Raw genomic sequence first — 18,729 nt, forward strand, 5'->3', positions numbered from 1 at the left:
CCTTCAGCGATGCACAAACGTCTCTTTCCTCCCTGGGCAGTGGCTCAGAAGATCGTCGCATCCAGGAAGAAGCAGCAGGTCTCCATCGGGCAGTGCAAGTCGCTGCCAAACTCGCCCAGCCACACGTGCGTCTCGTCGGCGGCGATGCCACCCGTGCACGTCAACCAGGTGAGGCGGTGACGGCGCGTGTGCGCTTGTGTGTGTGCGCTTGTGTGTGTGTGTGCGCGTGTGTGTGTGTGCGCGTGTGTGTGTGCGTGTGCATGTGTGGGGAGCGGTAGTGTAGCGGTTAGCGCGCTGCGCTATGAACCTGGCGACCCGGGTTCGATTCCCGCTCACGGCTAACACCAGTGACGATTATCTGAACCGGTCCTGGGCCTCCCCTAGGTCGACTCAGCCTCAAATGAGTACCTGGTGCGGTGTGTAAACATCGCCACTGGGGAGACAAAGGCGGTCGGGCGTGGTGCTGGCCACCCACCCCCTTCGTGTACCGTTCCGGCCGTGATAGGTGCTCGCTAACAGCACTTGCCCCTACAGTCTGTTAAGGCTATACCGGGGATCTTTGTTGTGTGTGTGTGTGGGGATCCGTGGCACAGCAGGCACTATGAGCCCGGCAACCTGAGTTCGATTCTCGGGTTTCCGATTCACGATCAATAACGGTGGTGAATATTTGAACCGGTCCTGGACCTTCCCTAGGCCGAATCGGCTTCAAATGAGCACCTGGTGCGGTGTGTAAACATCGCCACTTGGGAGACAAAGGCGGTTGGGCGTGGTGCTGGCCACCCACCCCCTCCTGTGCTGTGCTGGCCTTCATCGGTGCTCGCTAACGGCACTTGCCCCTACAGTTTGTTAAGGCTACAACAGGAAATGTTTGCTTTTGTGTGCACGCAGCTAGGTGAGTGTCTATGTATGTATGACCGCGTGTATATGCTTGTTGCAATTGCATGAGAGTACGTGAGTATACATGAGTGTGCATAAGTGCCTGTTGGCAAGTTTGTGGTTAAGTGTGTGCATGAGCGTGCGTGTGTCTAAGAACGAGTCTGCGTGTGGAGGAGTTTGTGGATGTGCAAGTACTGATGTGTGTAGGTGAGTGTGTCTGTGCATATGCATGTTTGTGTGTGTGTGTAAGTATTTGCCGACTCAGCCTTAAATGAGTACCTGGTGAGGTGTGTAAACATCGCCACTAGGGAGACAAAGGCGGTCGGGCGTGGTGCTGGCCACCCACCCCCTCGTGTACCGTTCCAGCCTTCATAGGTGCTCGCTAACAGCACTTGCCCCTACAGTCTGTTAAGGCTTTACGGGGGATCTTTGTAAGTATTTGCACGTGCAAATAAGTGCATGTGCAATTGTCTCTGTGCATGTGTGTGTATGTACGTATTTGCATGTGTTTGTATGTGTGTGTGAGTGCATTCCAGCGTGTTTGAATGTATGAATACATAAGTGCGTATACGTGTCATATCAACCCTGCACTCTGCATTAATCCCAGTGACCCACTTTTCACTCTGAGCCATGTGCAGTGATAGCGATTGCCGTGTGCGGACGACGGTGTGGGTGAACCTCACGTCGAGTCGGCCTGTCGTGCACCAGCGTCTTAGCTGGGGAGACAAAGGTGGATGGGCATGCATCACACGATGTAGTGGCCCCATTACCACTTCGTCCGCGGGGCCGGTGGTGGAGTGTGATTGGCATGGGCCCTGGTGCGAGGAATGAATTGGGGTCCCGTGGCAAATTCCGTTTTCCTAAACTGGAGGGGTCTGGGCCACGTCTAAGAAGTGGGAGGAGCCAGTGCAGTCCCAGCACCCTGCTCACGTGATAGCTAGGCCACTGATCTGAAGACATGGTTTGATGCACGTGTCGTTGGTGTTTGGAGTCTGTTTAAATCGATGGATCGACGCGTCATTATGTGCCTAGTCCTTCTGCCCACGTCGCTCCACAATCTCTTGAGACCACGTTTTGGGATCTCACAAAAATATAAATACGTCAGATGTAGCTTGTAACGTGTCGAACCATGTAAATATATAAAAACACAATCAGCCGAGAGCATGTGGAGAGTATTTATTAAAAAATCAATCACGAGCTGGTCCCATATGTTGACAGCAGAGGGCAGTGCAGCCAAATTCATGGTTGGACTGTTTCACACTCCAACATCAATTCTCCCCACCGTCACTGACCAGCACGGTGAAATATGATCCAATAACCACCACAGGAGGCCTTCATCGATTGGTGGACTGACATCGGGCTGTAAATCGCTATTCACTACTTCTAGGTGCTTTGGCCTCCACCGATTAGCACGGTTGGCTACGTACGGCGCGAACCAAGTGCCACATGCATGCATACAGAGAGGCAGCTGGCTTCGAATTGGCTGCCTGAGCACTCGAAATATTCCGTGACATGAGCTCTGGACACGCGTGGTCTGCAGGTGACTATAGCGAGCAACAGCACTGGTGGCGGTGGCGGTGGCGGTGGCGGCGGGGGCGGCGCCAGCGACTGCTCCTCGTCGATGCCCTCCACGCCCAGCACGAGCCAGAAGGAGCTGCGCCTTGAGACGGTGCCCTCCTCCTCGGGCACGCCGACGCCCGTGCGCAAGCAGTCCAAGCGCCGCTCCAACCTCTTCACGGTAGAAAGGCTGCCGCTTTCTCTCTCTCTCTCGCTCGCTCGCACAGGTGCACACGCACACAGGCGCAATAGCCCGGACCAGGCTCGAGCCACGTGGCGGGCTTGGTGCGAGCCCTGGTGCTTGCAAGGAATTAAATGGGGCCTCCCGTAGAATTTCACCCGGCAAACTGCGCCCCTCCGGTCCGTGGGCCCCGGTGCAGTTGCACCGCCTGTACACCCGATAGCTAGGCCATTGATCGGGCCGCTCAGGCAGTTGAGGACAATAGGGTTTATAATAATTGTGGATGGTTTTGTTTGTTAACTTGGGTTTTCAGGTGGATTGTGTCATTTTGAAATTTGAGGTTGGTTACTTGAAGCCCCAAGCAAGCATTCCCCCTTAATCCCAAGAATTCTGAGAAATAGGTCAGATAGTAATATATGTGGATAGATGGTCATCATTTGGTGACCAGGAAAGGGTAAATTTTTTTCGTAGGTGTGTTGTTGCAGCACCATGAACGTCATTCTGAAAAGGGTATTTTCCAAACTACTTTGCACTTTTGCAGATTTCATTCCTAAAATTGTAAAAATGTAATCACCATCGATACTAAATTACAATTACACCTATATACTACCTTAATAAGAAAGCAATAACACTCTCCTACAGGCTGTTACCAGGTTGAATTGGGGAAATGTAATTGAAACGATGAAATGATAGTGTAATTGAAATTAAAACTCTTGTGTGTAATAGTAAATGGGACATGGGGAATTGCATGGACCCCCCTCATTCTAATACACAGCAGTCATAGTTGTCCTGCACTCATGAGCCTCCTCCTTCCGAACCGCTCCCCTCTCGCCCCAACTCCTCGCCCGCCCCCCCCCCTCCCCACCACGTCCTCCTCTGCAGTCACGGAAGGGCAGCGACACGGAGAAGGAGAAGAAGAGCGGAGAAGGGAAGTCCGATAACATCGGCAGTGGCAGAGCCATCCCCATCAAGCAGGTGCGTGCGCTGGGCTGGCCGCGTCAAGACACTGAACTGGCACCGCTGAGTACCTGGGTTCGAATCCAGGTGTCAGCCACCCGTGGTTAAACTGGATTCGCAGTGTTAAAGCAATTGATGGTCTCCACTTGGGTTGATTGCCATGCAATAAGAATTCTTTGGAGGAAATATGAAATGTGCGGGACCCCCCAGTGTGGATAAGAGGCAATTGAACGGGCTTCAGTAGTAGTTCTATGACGTCATCTCCCGGGGACTGTTCTTTGACACAACGTGATGGACTGCTCTCTGTGAGAGTTCAGTATGTTAACCTCTTCATCGCATGACCAAGATGATGCAAGCATCACGATATAATTATATAACGGAGACAAAATATATTAATTCAGAGGCATGTGCCGCTCTCCCAACAAACGAAGATCCTGGCCAGTGTGAACAATACGACCACATGGCCCTATCATGCACTCAATGCATCTAACGTGCATGGTGCCCTAATTCATGTTTTGGCAAACGTGAACTCTCCAGTTTAACACGTAAGCTTTCGCGACCAATATTATCCATAATAGAGGTTTTTGGGGTTAGATCGCGTAAATGTAAATGTGTCGTTAAACCCGCCACCACCCGACACAGCCCATTAGTAATGTTTGTCACGTAAACAGAACGTGCCAATTCATTACTAGTTCAGCGCTTGATGAGACTGGTTGTGATTATCGGTGAAACGTTGTACTCGAATTGTAAATCTTGTGGGTTTGCTCTCCAACACACTGGTGTGCTGTACCAGTAAAGAATTTGCATGTTTTGTATACGTGACAAACCTTATTAATTGGCTGTGCCGGGTGGTGGTGGCGGGTTTAACGACACATTTATATCTATATACGACCTCACCCAAAAACCTCTATGATGTGAACTTTCCAGATATTTTAATTAAATCCTGCCGCCGTTTTCTTCACAAACGTAGGCACCATTCGCCAAAGTGATGCCATGCTGCGATGCATTTCTCCCGTTTTGTCAACTTATCAATGGAACCTGTGGTGTCGAGAAGATCCTGATGGCTGGAGGGGGCGACAAGAGCCATAAGTAAACACAACGGTGTCTTCTTAATCTTTCCCCTCCCACTAAAACACCGTTCTCATTCATAGACGCAGGCATCACTTTCCCACCGCAATATTCTCCGGCATCGTTGGCAGGCTGGAGTCTACGTGGTCTGGTAGCCACAGTCATAGCGAGCCCAGTTGCAGTGGATGTATTTACGGCTCGCCGATCCGAACAGAGCCGTGTAGAAAATTTAACCCGCGCTTAGAACACGAGTCATTTGTCAGGAGTGGCGGCACGGGAGGTGCGCGAGCGCCCTGATGCCCTTGTTGGCAGTAGCTTCCCCGACACGCTGCGGTGGGTGATTGTGCGCGGGATTAGACGGCACCATATGCTGACATCCCGGCCACGCGGCACGCGAGCCGTGTCTCCTGGCCGCCTGGTGCGGCGTCCCATCTGGGCAGGACTCCACCTGTTATGGCCCCGTTACGACACCCAGTCTTTTAATCAGCTCGCTTTATCGCCCGTCCCGACCGTCCCAGCCCATCTGCCTGTTCGCTCAACCCACTCGCTCGCTAGCTCGCTTGCTCACTTGTTCACTCATTCATTCATTTGCGCGGTCACTCGCTCTCACGCTTACTTACTCGCTGGCTGACTTACTCATTCACGGGATCGCTCACTCATTCACTCGCTGGCTCGGTCACTGTCGCATAATCGCTTGCTCACTTAACTCATTCACTGACTCGTTCACTGATTCTCTCACTCGCTCAGTCACTCATTCTCTCACGTAATCGCTTGTTCACTTACTCATTCACTGGCTCGCTCACTCATTCACTGTCTCACATACTCGCTTACCCACTTATTAACTGGCTCGCTCACTCATTTACTCACATTCTCGGTCACTCTTTGGGATCAGGCTGCATTTTTTCCCTGAACATATGATCAAGAATATATGAGAGGTCTTTGTCCTTTTGCTGTACTTGCACCTCCGGTGGCACAAGATCTGTGGTTACATCAACGTCACTTAGTGGCGAATGGCGCCTGTTGTACTTTTTGTGTGTACGTGTGTTGTGGCCAGATGTGGGGAGTGGTGGTGCAGTGGTTTGGCACAGCGTGCTACGAATATTTCAAATATTTAATTGATAAGTAAGATCTGAACCATTGTTGACCTCCCCGAGGTCAGCTTATGGTGCAGCGTGTAAACATCATCACTGGGGGATGGGGGGGGGAGATAAATGCGGCCGGTTACGGTGCTGGCCACACCACGGTCTTGATCACCATGCCAGCCATGTTGTCAACTACCTAGTGGCCTGATAACATCTTTGATCTATGTCTGGACTGCAGGAGGTCGAGGGTTCAATCCCGACCCTGACGCCTGTATATTTGGAGTTTGCATGTTCTCCCCGTGGTCGTGTGGATTTTTTTTTCCAGGTCCTCCAGATTTTCCCTCCACATATAGAATCAACACGCGTTTAGAGTATTTGCCAACTATAAGCCACTTAGTCGAGCTATCATTTGTGGCAATATAGCTCAGTGGGCCTTACCTGGTAAAATAAAAGTAGTTTAGTTTAGTCAGTATGTGCTCACTGACGGCAGGTAGCACTTGCTCCAGGAGTCTATTCGGGGGGGGGGGGGGGGTGTGGAGGCAGGAGTGGGTGGAGGTGGAATCTCTGCCAGTATTTTTCCCCATACGTCTGTGTGTGCATTGCAGGGGGAGCGGTAGTGTAGCGGTCAGCGCACTGCGCTACTAACCCGGCGACCCAAGTTCTGATTCTTGCTCATGGCCAACACCGGTGACGATTATCTGAACCGGTCCTGGGGCTCCCCTAGACTGACTAAGCCTAAAATGAGTACCTGGTGCAGTGTGTAAACATCGCCACTGGGGAGACAAAGGCAGCCGGGCGTGGTGTTGGCCACCCACCCCCTCGTGTGCCGTGCCGGCCCTACATAGATGCTCGCTAACAGCACTTGCCCTAACAGTCTGTTAAAGGCAGTTTGGGGAATCTTTGTCTTTGTGTATTGCAGTGTGAGCGGTTTAATCACAGTCATAATCACCGCTGTAATGAACTCCAGGTGGTGTGAGCTCCCTGCTGGGGGGGGGGGGGGGGGGCGGTGTGTGTGTGTGGGGGGGGGGGGCAGTGGTGCTCGTCCGCCGGTCACTAATGAGAGCGAGCGGCAGTGATAGAGAGAAAAAAAAATTAAAACGTGCGCTCCAGGAGGTTTATTATCGCCCGGAGTGAGCCAAACGGTTCTCCCAGGCTCGCCGGCTCCCAGCCTGTTGTTCTTGCTCCTCGTGCTTCGTGTCTCAGAGCTTGTAAAACACAAGTCCTTCGCTCGAGCGTCTTTCGTGCAAGCCGCTTGCATTCGTCCAGACGTGTCCTTTTTTCTCTCTCTCTCTCTCGCTCTCCAATTTCTTCCTCTTATCACGATTGCTTTTGCTCTACTGAGTGTAACAGATCCAGCAGTGGATTGGTCATGGTCGATGCGTGAGACGGATGCCTGAGGATTGACTGCAGAAATTGGTGTTCTACTTTGTAATGTTTAAACACGTGTGTTTTACATCTTATGTATTTGCACATCAGCTCAGATTCCGGCTTACTCGAGTCCGACTTTGAGAGGTTTTACTGGACACTGTCACTTCAACAACAGGACGCGAGAAGGACGTGAACCGAATACGAGCAGGACGCTAGCGAGCAGGGTGCGAACAGGATATGAACAGGACATGAGCGCGCGGCAAGGGTGCGAGCGAGCAGGTTATGAGCGGGATGCGAACAGGATATGAACACGATATGAACAGGACGCGAGTGAACAGGACACGAACAAGCAGGACGCGTGAGCGCATGCTGTTGCGTCCGCAGCGCGGGGAGATCGAAACAAATATATATTACTAACGAGACAGCACGTCCGGCCCCTTTTCAATCAGCGGGGCCATTAGGGCTAGGCCATATTCATCACACAGGCCATTACCATTCCGGATTAATCTTGTCTAATTGCGAGCGGTTGTTTCCATTAGTAAGGCTCGGCAGAATAGGGGGCCGACAAGGGCACATAAATCGTGGCAACGACACGTCTCGCATGAACCCTTTTCAAATTTCCGCTTTATACAAGCACGCACAGACGTATTTGCGCCCGTGTTTATGTACGCCGTGTACAGTAGGTGTTTAATTACTTTTTCAAAGTGCGGTTTATAAGTGTAAAAAAACACCGTGCTTCGTTGGATTTTCTTTTCGTCAATTTGCGATCTTTAAAATAATTGAATATTTTGTTCCCTTTTTACATTTCGTGGCAAATGATCTCAGACTTGTTTGTGTAATTGTATTCTCATCCATGCACAGCTCTGCTTGTGATGTGACAAAATGTCTTTGATTAAATATATATATTTTTAGGCGAAAATATGTTTCATCGGAGCATTAAATGTGATAATTAAAACATCTTCTAATTTTTCTCATTAAAATGGAAATGCCAGGAAAAAAAACCTTGCTCGATAATCATTTACTAAACGGGTTCCGTCGGTGACTGTGCAGTTTGCCCTTTTAGTAAATGTTCTCGGCACTCTCTCTGTACCTTTACGAGCCAATGTCGCTTTATTATCACACTCCTGAACGCACAGCCTGCTCTGCAGGTAAATTCACCCAGACTCGACGCCAACTCGCGGCCCGCTCCCTGATGCAAATTCATGATGTAGCCGCAAGCCTGGAGAAAACTTCCTTCTGTGTCTGTTGATCAACGGCCCAGTTAACGGAGTGGGTCGTGGTGAGGGGGGGGGGGAGACTACGGCCGGGGGGCTATGGTGGAAAGGATCCGCTGGTCGTTAAGTCATTTTGTCGGGGTTATCTTAATCCCCTGTTGACCCGCTCCCGACCTCTGACAAGCCGCTGCCTCAGCAGAGTGAGGACCAGAAATCGGGCGACCTGTGTTTCGTGGGGGCTGGAGGTGGACGGGCCCCGAGGCTTGGAAGAGCGGCACGGGATGAGAATGCCTGTTTCTAGTGGGATTAAACCCCCCCACCCCATCCCTCCCCATGCGAGGGCTGGCCCAGCGGCACAGAGCAGAGGCACAGATCCCTATAAAGCCATGAGAAAGGCAGGCAAGAGACCTCCCATCGGCCCTTTATCCTGCCACAGGCATTGAGAGGCTGGAAAAAGGCGTCTTGGCGTTCCATCCATCACGAGCGGGGCAGCATGCTAATGGGGATAAACGGGGGGGGGGGGAGGGACAGGCGCTCCATGGCCCGTGCATAACGAGAGCGCGGCCAATACCGCCCTTTAATTGATGTCGTTTGTCGCAATATAAATATGGATAGGTTTTCAGAATTGAGACTTGGGAGATCGATAGGACAATACAATATGTGCCATTTGACGGCCCCCTATTAGCGTACTATCAAGCGGATTGATGCTCTGTGTGAACCTGCCTGCGTGCCTATAATTGTTTATGATTGCAGGCATCGCCGGTGCCGCACGAATGTGTTCTTTAACAAAAAAAAACATGTCACCGTGCTTTGTGTTATGATCGCCAATTTTCAAAGTGATTGCAGTTAAATCAGCCTCAGGCCTCGTCTTTATGACGGCAACAATGTTATTTGTATAAAAAATAGATTTACATTTTTCGAGTCACTGTGTAGTTTGGTTTTTGGCAGCTGCTTCGGAACAGGGCCTTACTCCGACGCGTGCTTTCCCTCCGCTCTGTATTTTGCGCCGTTAATCCGTAATGAATTGGCGTAAGCGTTCTGATCTCTTTTTCTAATTTTTTTTTTACTCCTCTGGTGTGACAGTGCTATCGCGGGCAGGCTCTATAATCATATCTCATCAACAATCTGGCTTCATTTCTGCACTAAAAGGCTCCGTTAGGTGTAAGTGGCTTCAGAAAGAGTGATGATGATTAGGTATAATTATGGACAATGGAGAAAATGCCCCCCCTCCTCCTCCATTTCTTCCATAGTCCCTGCCACGTGTCTCCCACCGCCTTCGCTTGAACTGCATTATTAAAACGCTTTATCTGGCATTAACTCAGACGCATCAAAGGAAAATGTGTTATTGTGCGGCGTAAAACGAACGCAATTAAATATTTCATGCAAGATGGCGAAAGTGAAATATTTTATGCGGACCGGCGAAAACTGAATATTTAATGTCGAATTTGTTGTCTAGCCAAACGCGGTAGATCCCAGCTTTACCCCGCCTCTCGAGCGAGCGTGCCTCCGACTGTCGCCACGATGCGTTGATTAAAAAATCCGCCATCGGCGGCTGCCGCGGTGGATCGCAAGTGTGGGGGCTTTGGGCTTTGTTTGTTATGAACTATTGTTCGCACGTCCCTTTATTAACCACTGCTGGATGAAGAGTTCCCTGCAACGTGTCGGTTTTTGTGGTTGTTTGACCATGCTTCACTACATTGGTTAGCAGGGACGCCCATGGGGGGGGGGGGTGGTGCGGGACCTGGAGCAAATCCCACCATGTGGGGCCCCCCCAATGCCTTCAAACTAAACCGGAAGTACATCATCTGACACCGTGACGTCGAAGCGTGGCGCCCCCCTCCCCCAAAGAGTGGGGCCCAGGGCGGTCGCCCTGATTCGTCGTACCCCAAGGACGGTTGTGCTGGTCGGTGCACGTTGCTGAAGGTGGGGAGCCCAGGACCACTTTGTCATTGGATGTTAGCGACGGAAGGGAATCGCTAAATTCAGCTCACCGGGTTTACAATGCAGTGCGCTCGCCATGTAAATATTTTAAGATAAGCGGGCATAGTTTTGGGTCGGCATTACACTGGGATAGATAATGTATTTTGTTAAACATCATCAACTAGGTGGTTCATCGAACGGCGTGCTAACCATTGCACCACCACTCCCCATCATCATTATTGCTATGACTCCTACCAACTACTATAAGCGGCGCAGTGAAAGTGAAGGAAAGGGCAGTGGGCTGGGGACGTGTCCCCGGCGTGTGATTAATAGGAGATTCATGAGGTGGGGCCCGCATCCCTGAGGGGCGTGGAAACGCAGCGGTGGCGGTGGTGGTGGCGGCCGCGACGACGGGGCTGCTGGGAAAAGATGTCCCCCCACGCGTCTTTCTCTCCCGGCCGGGCTGGGAAGTGCCTCCGCGAGTGAGCGATGAGCGCCGCAACAAAGGGCAGTTTTATTCCGGGGGTGGGACGGGCCGAGGCGCCGGGGTTAAACGGGGTCACATTAGCCACGCTGCCTCCTCTCGCCACGGCCGCCACCGCCGCCGGAAAGTCAATGGGCAGGGGAGCACAAGAGATTGCATTCTGACTCGCCGGGTGTAACGGTTGGGGGGAAGTCACGCAAAGTCAAGAGCCGAGATTCACTTGGCGGTTTGAAATGTTTATCCTGCAGGAGGACGCGGCACGCTCGCGTGGTCTTTTCGCTTCCTTCTCACCAGTCGGGCACAAACGTCGCTGTCCGAATGAGGAATGCCGCGTTGGAGCAAAGCGCTTTTCGTGGACAATGCCGGTCGTGAAAGGCGGGCATTTGTCCCTTAACGAGCGTGCCCAGCGGAACGCTAATTCTCGTGCATTTTCAAGACCGTCTGATATCCCCTCTGTAATTTTTCTGGCATCAATTACGTCGCTAATGCTGCGCTAACGTACAATGGATATTTCATTCATGGGCGCGCAAGACAATGTCCTTTTTTGTCTCTTCCCCCCCCCCCCACCCCCCTTTCCAAGGGAGTTCTATTGAAGCGCAGTGGGAAGTCGCTCAACAAGGAGTGGAAGAAGAAATACGTCACCCTGTGCGACAACGGCATCCTCACCTACCACCCGAGCCTGCATGTGAGCAGCGATCGTGCCGCACGCATCAGTTACCCAGAGCTGCTACCCCCTCCATCCCCCCCCCTCGCCACCCCCCCCCCCCCATTACTGCATTTGTTCCGACGAGTTAACATCAGTTCACGTGGGCTTGCGCTCGTACTCCAATTTACTACCTTTCCAGAAATATAATTAATTGCCATCCTGTCGAACGCACATGATCACTGCGGTCTGAGTTTATTCCTTTAAATTTACGAGCATTACTTTGCGGACGTGATGATGATAGTGACGGCGAAAGCCTTTGTGGCACGACTGCAGCTGGCGTAGATCATAATTGGCCTCTCATTTACACGGCAAGCGCCGGTGGTCACAGATCTCTTCCGTGGGCACATAAAACTGCTTGCGTTGTTCTCTTCCTTGAGCCTGCTTATCCGGCGAGGGGCACGGAGGCTCTGAGGATCTGTGACCGCTAGTTAACCCGGCCTAGCCCGCACGCACGGCACCCACGGGCTAATCCACCCCAGTAATCCCCTCGCACAATGGCTGCTCTCGGGATTTTCCTAGGAAACCCGTGTTGGTCTCGAGGATCAGTGGATTGTTAGGCGCTTAATCTGGCAGTGATATAGCCGGTGGCTGTGGCCTGTGGGTGAGCGAGCGGCCCCAGCTACTTGCGTCCGGAGGCCTCGCCACCCACTGATCTCGCCCGCTTGGCCCTCCGCAGACACGCCTCGCAGTCGCTCAACACTTTCGTCGATAACACTGTGGCCTGAAAAGTTAACGTATTTATGTAAACGTGATTTTTTGAGTGAATAGTTGCAGACTAGATTTGCAGACTATTCACCATGGGGCCTTGATTGAAATGTAATTTTAAGAACGCATACTCTTTGGTTTTTTCGGTAAAGTCACGTACGTACAGTGAGTATGAATCCTTGCAGTCACGAAAACTTCAAATCTAGAATTAATTTTAAGAATGTTTACAGGTGAAAAGTATCAATTTGGCATTGGATCAGTTACCCATTATTGGATATTGAGAAATAGACAAACTTTTTGTATTCAATGTAAAATTCACAAATGTTGCATCCAGGAGCGCCAGTCACAACGGCTGAATTTACTGACGTATCAGAGCTGATGGGCATGGCCTCGGTTTGTAACGGTTCGTCGATTAATGCATTAAAGCCGGGTACCGCGCTCACAATACATGTGTAGAATCACATCTTGGTTAAATCTAATTCTAAGACTTTCTAGAAATGATGAGATACAAATCACACAAAGAGTGTGTGCAGGTTGGAAGTAACAAACAGTAGTAGCAATAATAATCATTTGAAACACAGCAGTAATTTCTCGACAGGAAAAAGCACAATTGTGACCTAAGGATCGGCCTACCCATCATACCTTGCATGCATGTCACGTGACATCACCATACTGTGCGTGCAAAGCACACAACCCAGATCACCAGCTCAAAATTAAGTGAGGAAACAAATTTAATTTCATGGATTTTTGGGGCAGTCATCGTTTACTGGATTGAGATCGTCAGCTTTCTACACTGGAGAAGCCAATTTAATCACATACAGCTGAAACACAGATTTGAACGTGAAATCTCATTTGCGCTGGCTGAGTGTCCCTGACCAGAGCCACCTTTCCTGCCATGCAGACGTATTTTAAGTAACGACTTGCTTATATGTCTTTTTTTTTTCTTTCGGGTTGTACCGCATGTTCGGTCGACATGGTGTCCGACGTTTCTGAACATTCAGAGCGACGAGTTGCTGATAAAGTTAAATCCACTTCTCGTGCCCAATTGTAAATTAAACACAATTCCCCGTATATATTTTTCCTCCAAAGTAGTATTTTATCAAAGATACAACGGCGCAGAACATGCCATGGGCATAAGCGGAGAAAGATGCAAACACAACAAACATCAATAAAACCAACTTTTTAAACTTTACAACACGGAAACATTGCACAATTCAGACATAATCAGTTGTTTATGTATACTCTTTATATTCCAGTCGAGTTTAGTTTTTGTCTTAAATGCAAAACCCTCTTGTCAGAGCTCAGATAGCGGATAACCGTAAGTAGCAGGCAGGCAGGCCCAACACAGCCTCCAGCAGATCCTAGAAAGGACCCAAGTGGCTGGGCCTTGATCCTATGGATGGACTTAAGGAGTCTTTCCATGCCTGGGGGGCGCGGTGCTTGTTCGGCAGAGCCTTGTAGAACAATAAGCGACTTAGCAAATGTGGACAAACAATCTGGGGGGGGAGGCGGGGGGGAATAAGCGGTGCTCACCACGCAACGCGGGCGGAAGTGGCAGGGGGGGCGATGTTAAATGAGCTTATGAGCCCAGCCGATCAGCCCTCGCAGATCTAAGGGTCACAGCGAGGTCTCGCGGTGCGTTTTTACTTTGGGGAATTTCACCTTTGTAGAAAATATAAGTAGATGCGTTTTGTGCTATTTAAATAAAATACGATGTATTCCAACTAGTGGCTGCCTGATGGACTAAAATAAGAATAATTGCGTCATTATTTATCCACGAAAGCCTCGCTGGGGAGCAAGACCTTTTAGGAGGGTGTCTACGCCATGTGGATGTTTGGCCGATTCCATGAATGAGTGTTTGGCTTCTACGTGTACATGCCATTTTCGTCAATCCACTGCTGAATGAGGACCTCCCCATGGGCTAATTGACCCCAAAGATGATTTGACCATACTTCACCATACTGGTCAGAGTGGGATGGGGAAGTTGGTGGGGGGTTGTGTTTGTGTGTGCGCAAGGTGGTTCAGATGACTTGTTACCCGCCCCCCCCCCCCCCCCCATTTAATTCTCTAGAACTTAATATTTTTTTATGGATACTAATGGGCGTGAAAACAGAATCGACTAAGCAAAGGAAAACTACGTTTAAAGGGGGGCGGGGGGGGGGGTCAATTCATTGTGGGTCACAAGACATCTGGACCACACTGTAGAACAACAATGGATTGTGAAGCCGGTAAACCCGTCGGAGGACTGTCCAGGTTCAGCGTTGCTGAGCTCCTGAGATCTGATGAGATTGGGAGACATTCCAGGCCGTGTGGCCAGAGGCGCTGATCACCGTAATGACGGCTCACTGCATTTCGAGTCGGGATAATAAACTTGGTTTACAAATTAATTCATTATTGCGGCAGCTTCTTGAATTGAGTGCATGACTTTATTTTTAAGTAATTGCTCTCATTCTGTGCTTAATATTGCAAAATTGTATCACTCTGTGATAGGAATAGCATGTGCTAATTTGGCTGCGTAATTGAATGAACAAAGGAGATAAAATAGGAAATTAAATTACGAGAGTTATAATAATGAGAAGGTTAGCTTTTGCAGACATTCGCTTATTTCCCACCATCAGAAGCTATTAACGTGTCACAGGTAATTAAACCAATTGAAAGAGGGGCGTCTGGCAATCCATTACTTACGTGACTATGGCGCTGATTGCAGCTCACACACACACACACAGGCTCTTCTGATCAGATTAAAATAGCGTAATTGGTTCCTTAATTATCCGATTCCGCAATTGATCGGGAGCTCTCATAATCATAAACCGTATGAAAGTAATTACGCGCGGGCCATTCCCGACTCGTTGTAACGAGCACCCAGCACTGCCCCCTTTTTGCTGTTCAAGATGTTAAACAGTTTCTTCATATTTCTGTAAAACTGAAAGAAAAAAAAGATTATAATTACAACAGCGAACGGGACATTTGTATTTTATTCAAAGACAGACGCAGCTCTGTTGCAGTAGTCGTGCCATTACCGCGCGTACCTTTTCGTTTTCCTTTGTGCCGAGGCTGCAGTGAAACGCAAATTGCAATTGCTGTGAAGGATGTTCTGTTATTTCCGTGAGACGAGGTCTCTTTAAGATTAGTTTCAAACGCAACTGGAACTTTATTTGACCTCAAAACTTTACTTGACCCGTACTCTCAAAGTAGAAACCTACTTGTGGTCTCCCATGCCTGTGGTGTGACGCGCCATACCTATCAACGTGTCACCTAACACGGCAGTGTGATGTGTCGCCCTGTGTCGTATGTCCATCGCGTGTGATTTGTCACTGTGCGTCGTGCGTTGTTCCGCGTCACGCGATGCTGCACCCCGGCGTTCCCAAACTTCAATCCTCGTGTCCCACCCACAGCGCTTCGTTCCAGATTTACCAATCATCCTTCTTTCAAGTGCATACTAAACCAGTTCGTGCTGCGTCACATGCTTGCGGAGCGCTGCCACAGTGATTGGGCACATTGCGTAATGAAGCCTGCGAACTAAGTTTGACTCCCGGCCAAGGCTAGCATCGGTGGCGGCGACATCTGAACTGAAATCGCCCCTTCAGTAACCCACACTCAGGCTTAATTTTAGCCCAGTCTGTCCGACTTGGCACGTAATATAGAGTCTACTGCTCACTGTGCCGACCAGTCACGTGCCTGCTCAAGTCTGCCAGGGACCCAGAAAATATTCGGTGCGAAGTGAAACCCCGCTCGCACTGACCAGCTTGCTGAAGTACGGTCAAACGATTCCGATGACTGACACGTCCGTGCGGGGAGGCCACGCGGAGGCCGATCACCGCAGTAGTGTGTTGACGAAGGGCTGTGCATGCTGCATGCGCCAGATGATTGCTAAACGCCGTGGCCCGTTTGCCCCCGGCAGGATTATATGCAGAACGTGCACGGGAAGGAGATCGACCTGCTACGCACCACGGTGAAGGTCCCCGGTAAGCGTCCGCCGCGGGCCTACGCGGGGGCCCCCGGGTCCAGCCCCAAGGAGAACGGGCTGACCAAGGACCCCAGCAACACGCAGCTGTCCACCTCGGCCTCCATGGGTGCCGGTGAGCACGGAAATATTTTTAAACGGCAACGAATGTCGTTTCCACTCTCGTCCCCAGGACCCCCCCCCCCCCCCGGGGTTTTCCCGTGAGTGCCGACGCCTGTCGTTGCTTCTCTCCGCGGTGTGTACCAGCGAGTGGCTCGGTGTGGGCTTTAGTTTCCCCAGGACGAGACGGCCATTGCAGGACCTAGCCCCCGAACATCGCGGTGGCGAGATGTTAACCACCTCGCCTGGTATGAAGGAGGACGTGGGTTCGATCCCGACCCCTGACACCTGTTTATCTGGAGTTTGCGTGGTCTCCTCGTGGTCCAAGTTTTCCCTCCGCATTCAGAAATATGTGTTTAGTGTATTTGGTTCCAATGAATGTCCGCATGATAAGCCACTTTGGTGAGCTATCATTTGTGGCCAGGTCGCTTCTGGAAAAGAGCGGTATAGCTCAGTGGGCCTTAACCTGGTCAAATAAAAAAAATGTTCCTTGTATACTTTTAGTTTGATGATTAAATAAAGTAAAAAATCTCGTTTTAGCATTGTGTTGCTAATCCCAATGACAGTTAATATAAAATGTTGTTTTATCACAACATATGTGACCGTTTGTTTTGTTCGAATTTAGAGGTTGGTATTTTGAGTGGTAACCCCGTGTTCGGGTGGCAATGTACGGGTGAGGCTCTTAGAGGAGAGGAAACTTGGCCTTTCCACGGGTCCTGGGGTGGCTGCCTCGTGCAAATTGTTTAGTCGTTGCAATCGTTTTAGTGGCAGTGCGTTTGTTTCTCATTAAACGGAGAGTGTGATTAAAATGAAGGAATATTAGGTTTTGGTACGCGAGTTTAAAAACCGTATTAATGAGTAAATAAAATAATCATGATAATGCAATTAATACGATGCAGGAATACGTTTTTTTGTTCTTGTTTCCCGTGAAAAGAAAATGCTAACTTTTGTTGCCGAACAAACAACACCCGTGCCGCCGACGCAATTAATGCGCCACGCCAATTGTTGACAAAGTTGTTAAAGATCCAGAATTTATTTTTTCTTCCGAAGTGAACGTTCAGACGGTAAATGCAATAGTTTCCAAGTGCCGACGTTCGTTTGTGGGTGCGCTCGTCGCTAATTGAACGCATCAGTCGCGGGTCATTAAGTAAGCTGGCGTGGGATTGGCTCCACCCCACGCCACATGCTGCCACAATTTAACGAACAAGAATTCGGAATCGCAGTGCTTTTGAGAACAGCTTGCTGTGCAAAAACGATATTGGTAAAAGCGCACGTATTGTTGCACTCCTCCCTGCATATCAACCGAGATATACGTTGCAGTCTATCAGCCTATTGGCATGTTGTTAATAGGTGGAGACACTGAACGGAGTTGACCTTATAAGTATGCTTTTACCCACAGTGCTCCTTGGCAGTGCATAATGGGATCATTACTCCAGCTCAGCGGAAGAGCGAGCAGCTCACAATCGGAAAGTTCAAATCCTGGTTGGGGGTTGACTCACACATCAATAAAACAGGGTCGATAAAACGAGTAACCACTGTTTGGTTAAGGTCAGGATGCTATGGATGGACTCGCCCCCGCCATAGGAATGTGGAATTTCCAACGCTGACTCAGGGCTGTAAACGGGAGATGAGCACTGCCTGGATGCTCATTTGAGGAGGAAATAACTCCGAATTTTTTGGCTTCACTATAATCATTATGCACGATGCATCATTTCATGCATTAACATTTTTGGTAGGCAATAAAAGCTACGTTTGTTTAGTCATTGATATAAGCCTCTTTGTTATGGGGGAATGATTGGCAATACGCGAAAAAAAAAGCTTTAATGCCACACACGACACTGCTCTAATAAACGTCCAGGAGTCGCGTTGGCAGCGGTGTTGAAAATCATAATGCAAACACTTCATTGTCGTTATCATCACCAGACAATTGCTTGCAGAAAAGAAAATGTGTGATTTGCAAAAGTTACACGCGGCGGCTCTTGTTCAGAGCGAGTGTGTCCACCGCTCTCCGATTGCAGCTAAGCACCAGGAGCGACTGCTCATTTTTTTGGATCCGCAAAAGGGTGGCTTTCATGGAGCAATTGCCCCGACACTCATTGTGCATTCTTCAACCGTGAATTGCCGTTAATGACAACGACGGAAAGGGTATTTCCAGCCTCTCGATTCCGTGATAGGCCGTGCCGAGTGACGACGCATATATTTTGAAGGTAGTTTCTGCCGTCGTTAAAACTGGACGCGCGAACAACATTGACCGGGCTGCACGGACACTTTTGTTCTTGTTGACAAACAAGTTGTGGCACACCAACCCTACGGTTTTAATAATCTATACGTTGCGACGGTCGCGTGTGGGGGATCGGAGTCTTCATCAGTCCGATGAAGACCTCAAATTGATGAAAACTACGATCCTCTTATTTGAGTCCTAGTGATCTAATTCATTCAAATCTTGGATCATCCACCACAGCTCATTGAGTATTGTCAGCCGTCCCGCTTGTAATCCTGGCACTTCCTTTGCAAATCCATTTCTGTTCCATTTCTCCTGCGCAGCGCC

General features: G+C 49.8%; 1 protein-coding gene across 2 annotated transcripts in view; it reads left to right on the forward strand.

Annotated features, from left to right (window-relative positions):
- Positions 1-18,729, forward strand: part of LOC133344677 (arf-GAP with GTPase, ANK repeat and PH domain-containing protein 1-like) — a 115,384-nt gene that overhangs the window by 72,057 nt on the left and 24,598 nt on the right. For both annotated transcript variants that reach the window (XM_061554734.1, XM_061554733.1), the window contains exons 7-11: positions 41-168; positions 2,417-2,614; positions 3,497-3,589; positions 11,288-11,392; positions 16,020-16,197. In XM_061554734.1, the coding sequence (XP_061410718.1) occupies positions 41-168; positions 2,417-2,614; positions 3,497-3,589; positions 11,288-11,392; positions 16,020-16,197 (702 nt within the window). The remainder of the gene's footprint in view (positions 1-40; positions 169-2,416; positions 2,615-3,496; positions 3,590-11,287; positions 11,393-16,019; positions 16,198-18,729) is intronic.

The sequence above is a fragment of the Lethenteron reissneri genome, chromosome 20, assembly GCF_015708825.2.
Source record: "Lethenteron reissneri isolate LAM-NWPU_2019-01 chromosome 20, ASM1570882v1, whole genome shotgun sequence".
Classification (NCBI taxonomy): Eukaryota; Metazoa; Chordata; class Hyperoartia; order Petromyzontiformes; family Petromyzontidae; genus Lethenteron; species Lethenteron reissneri.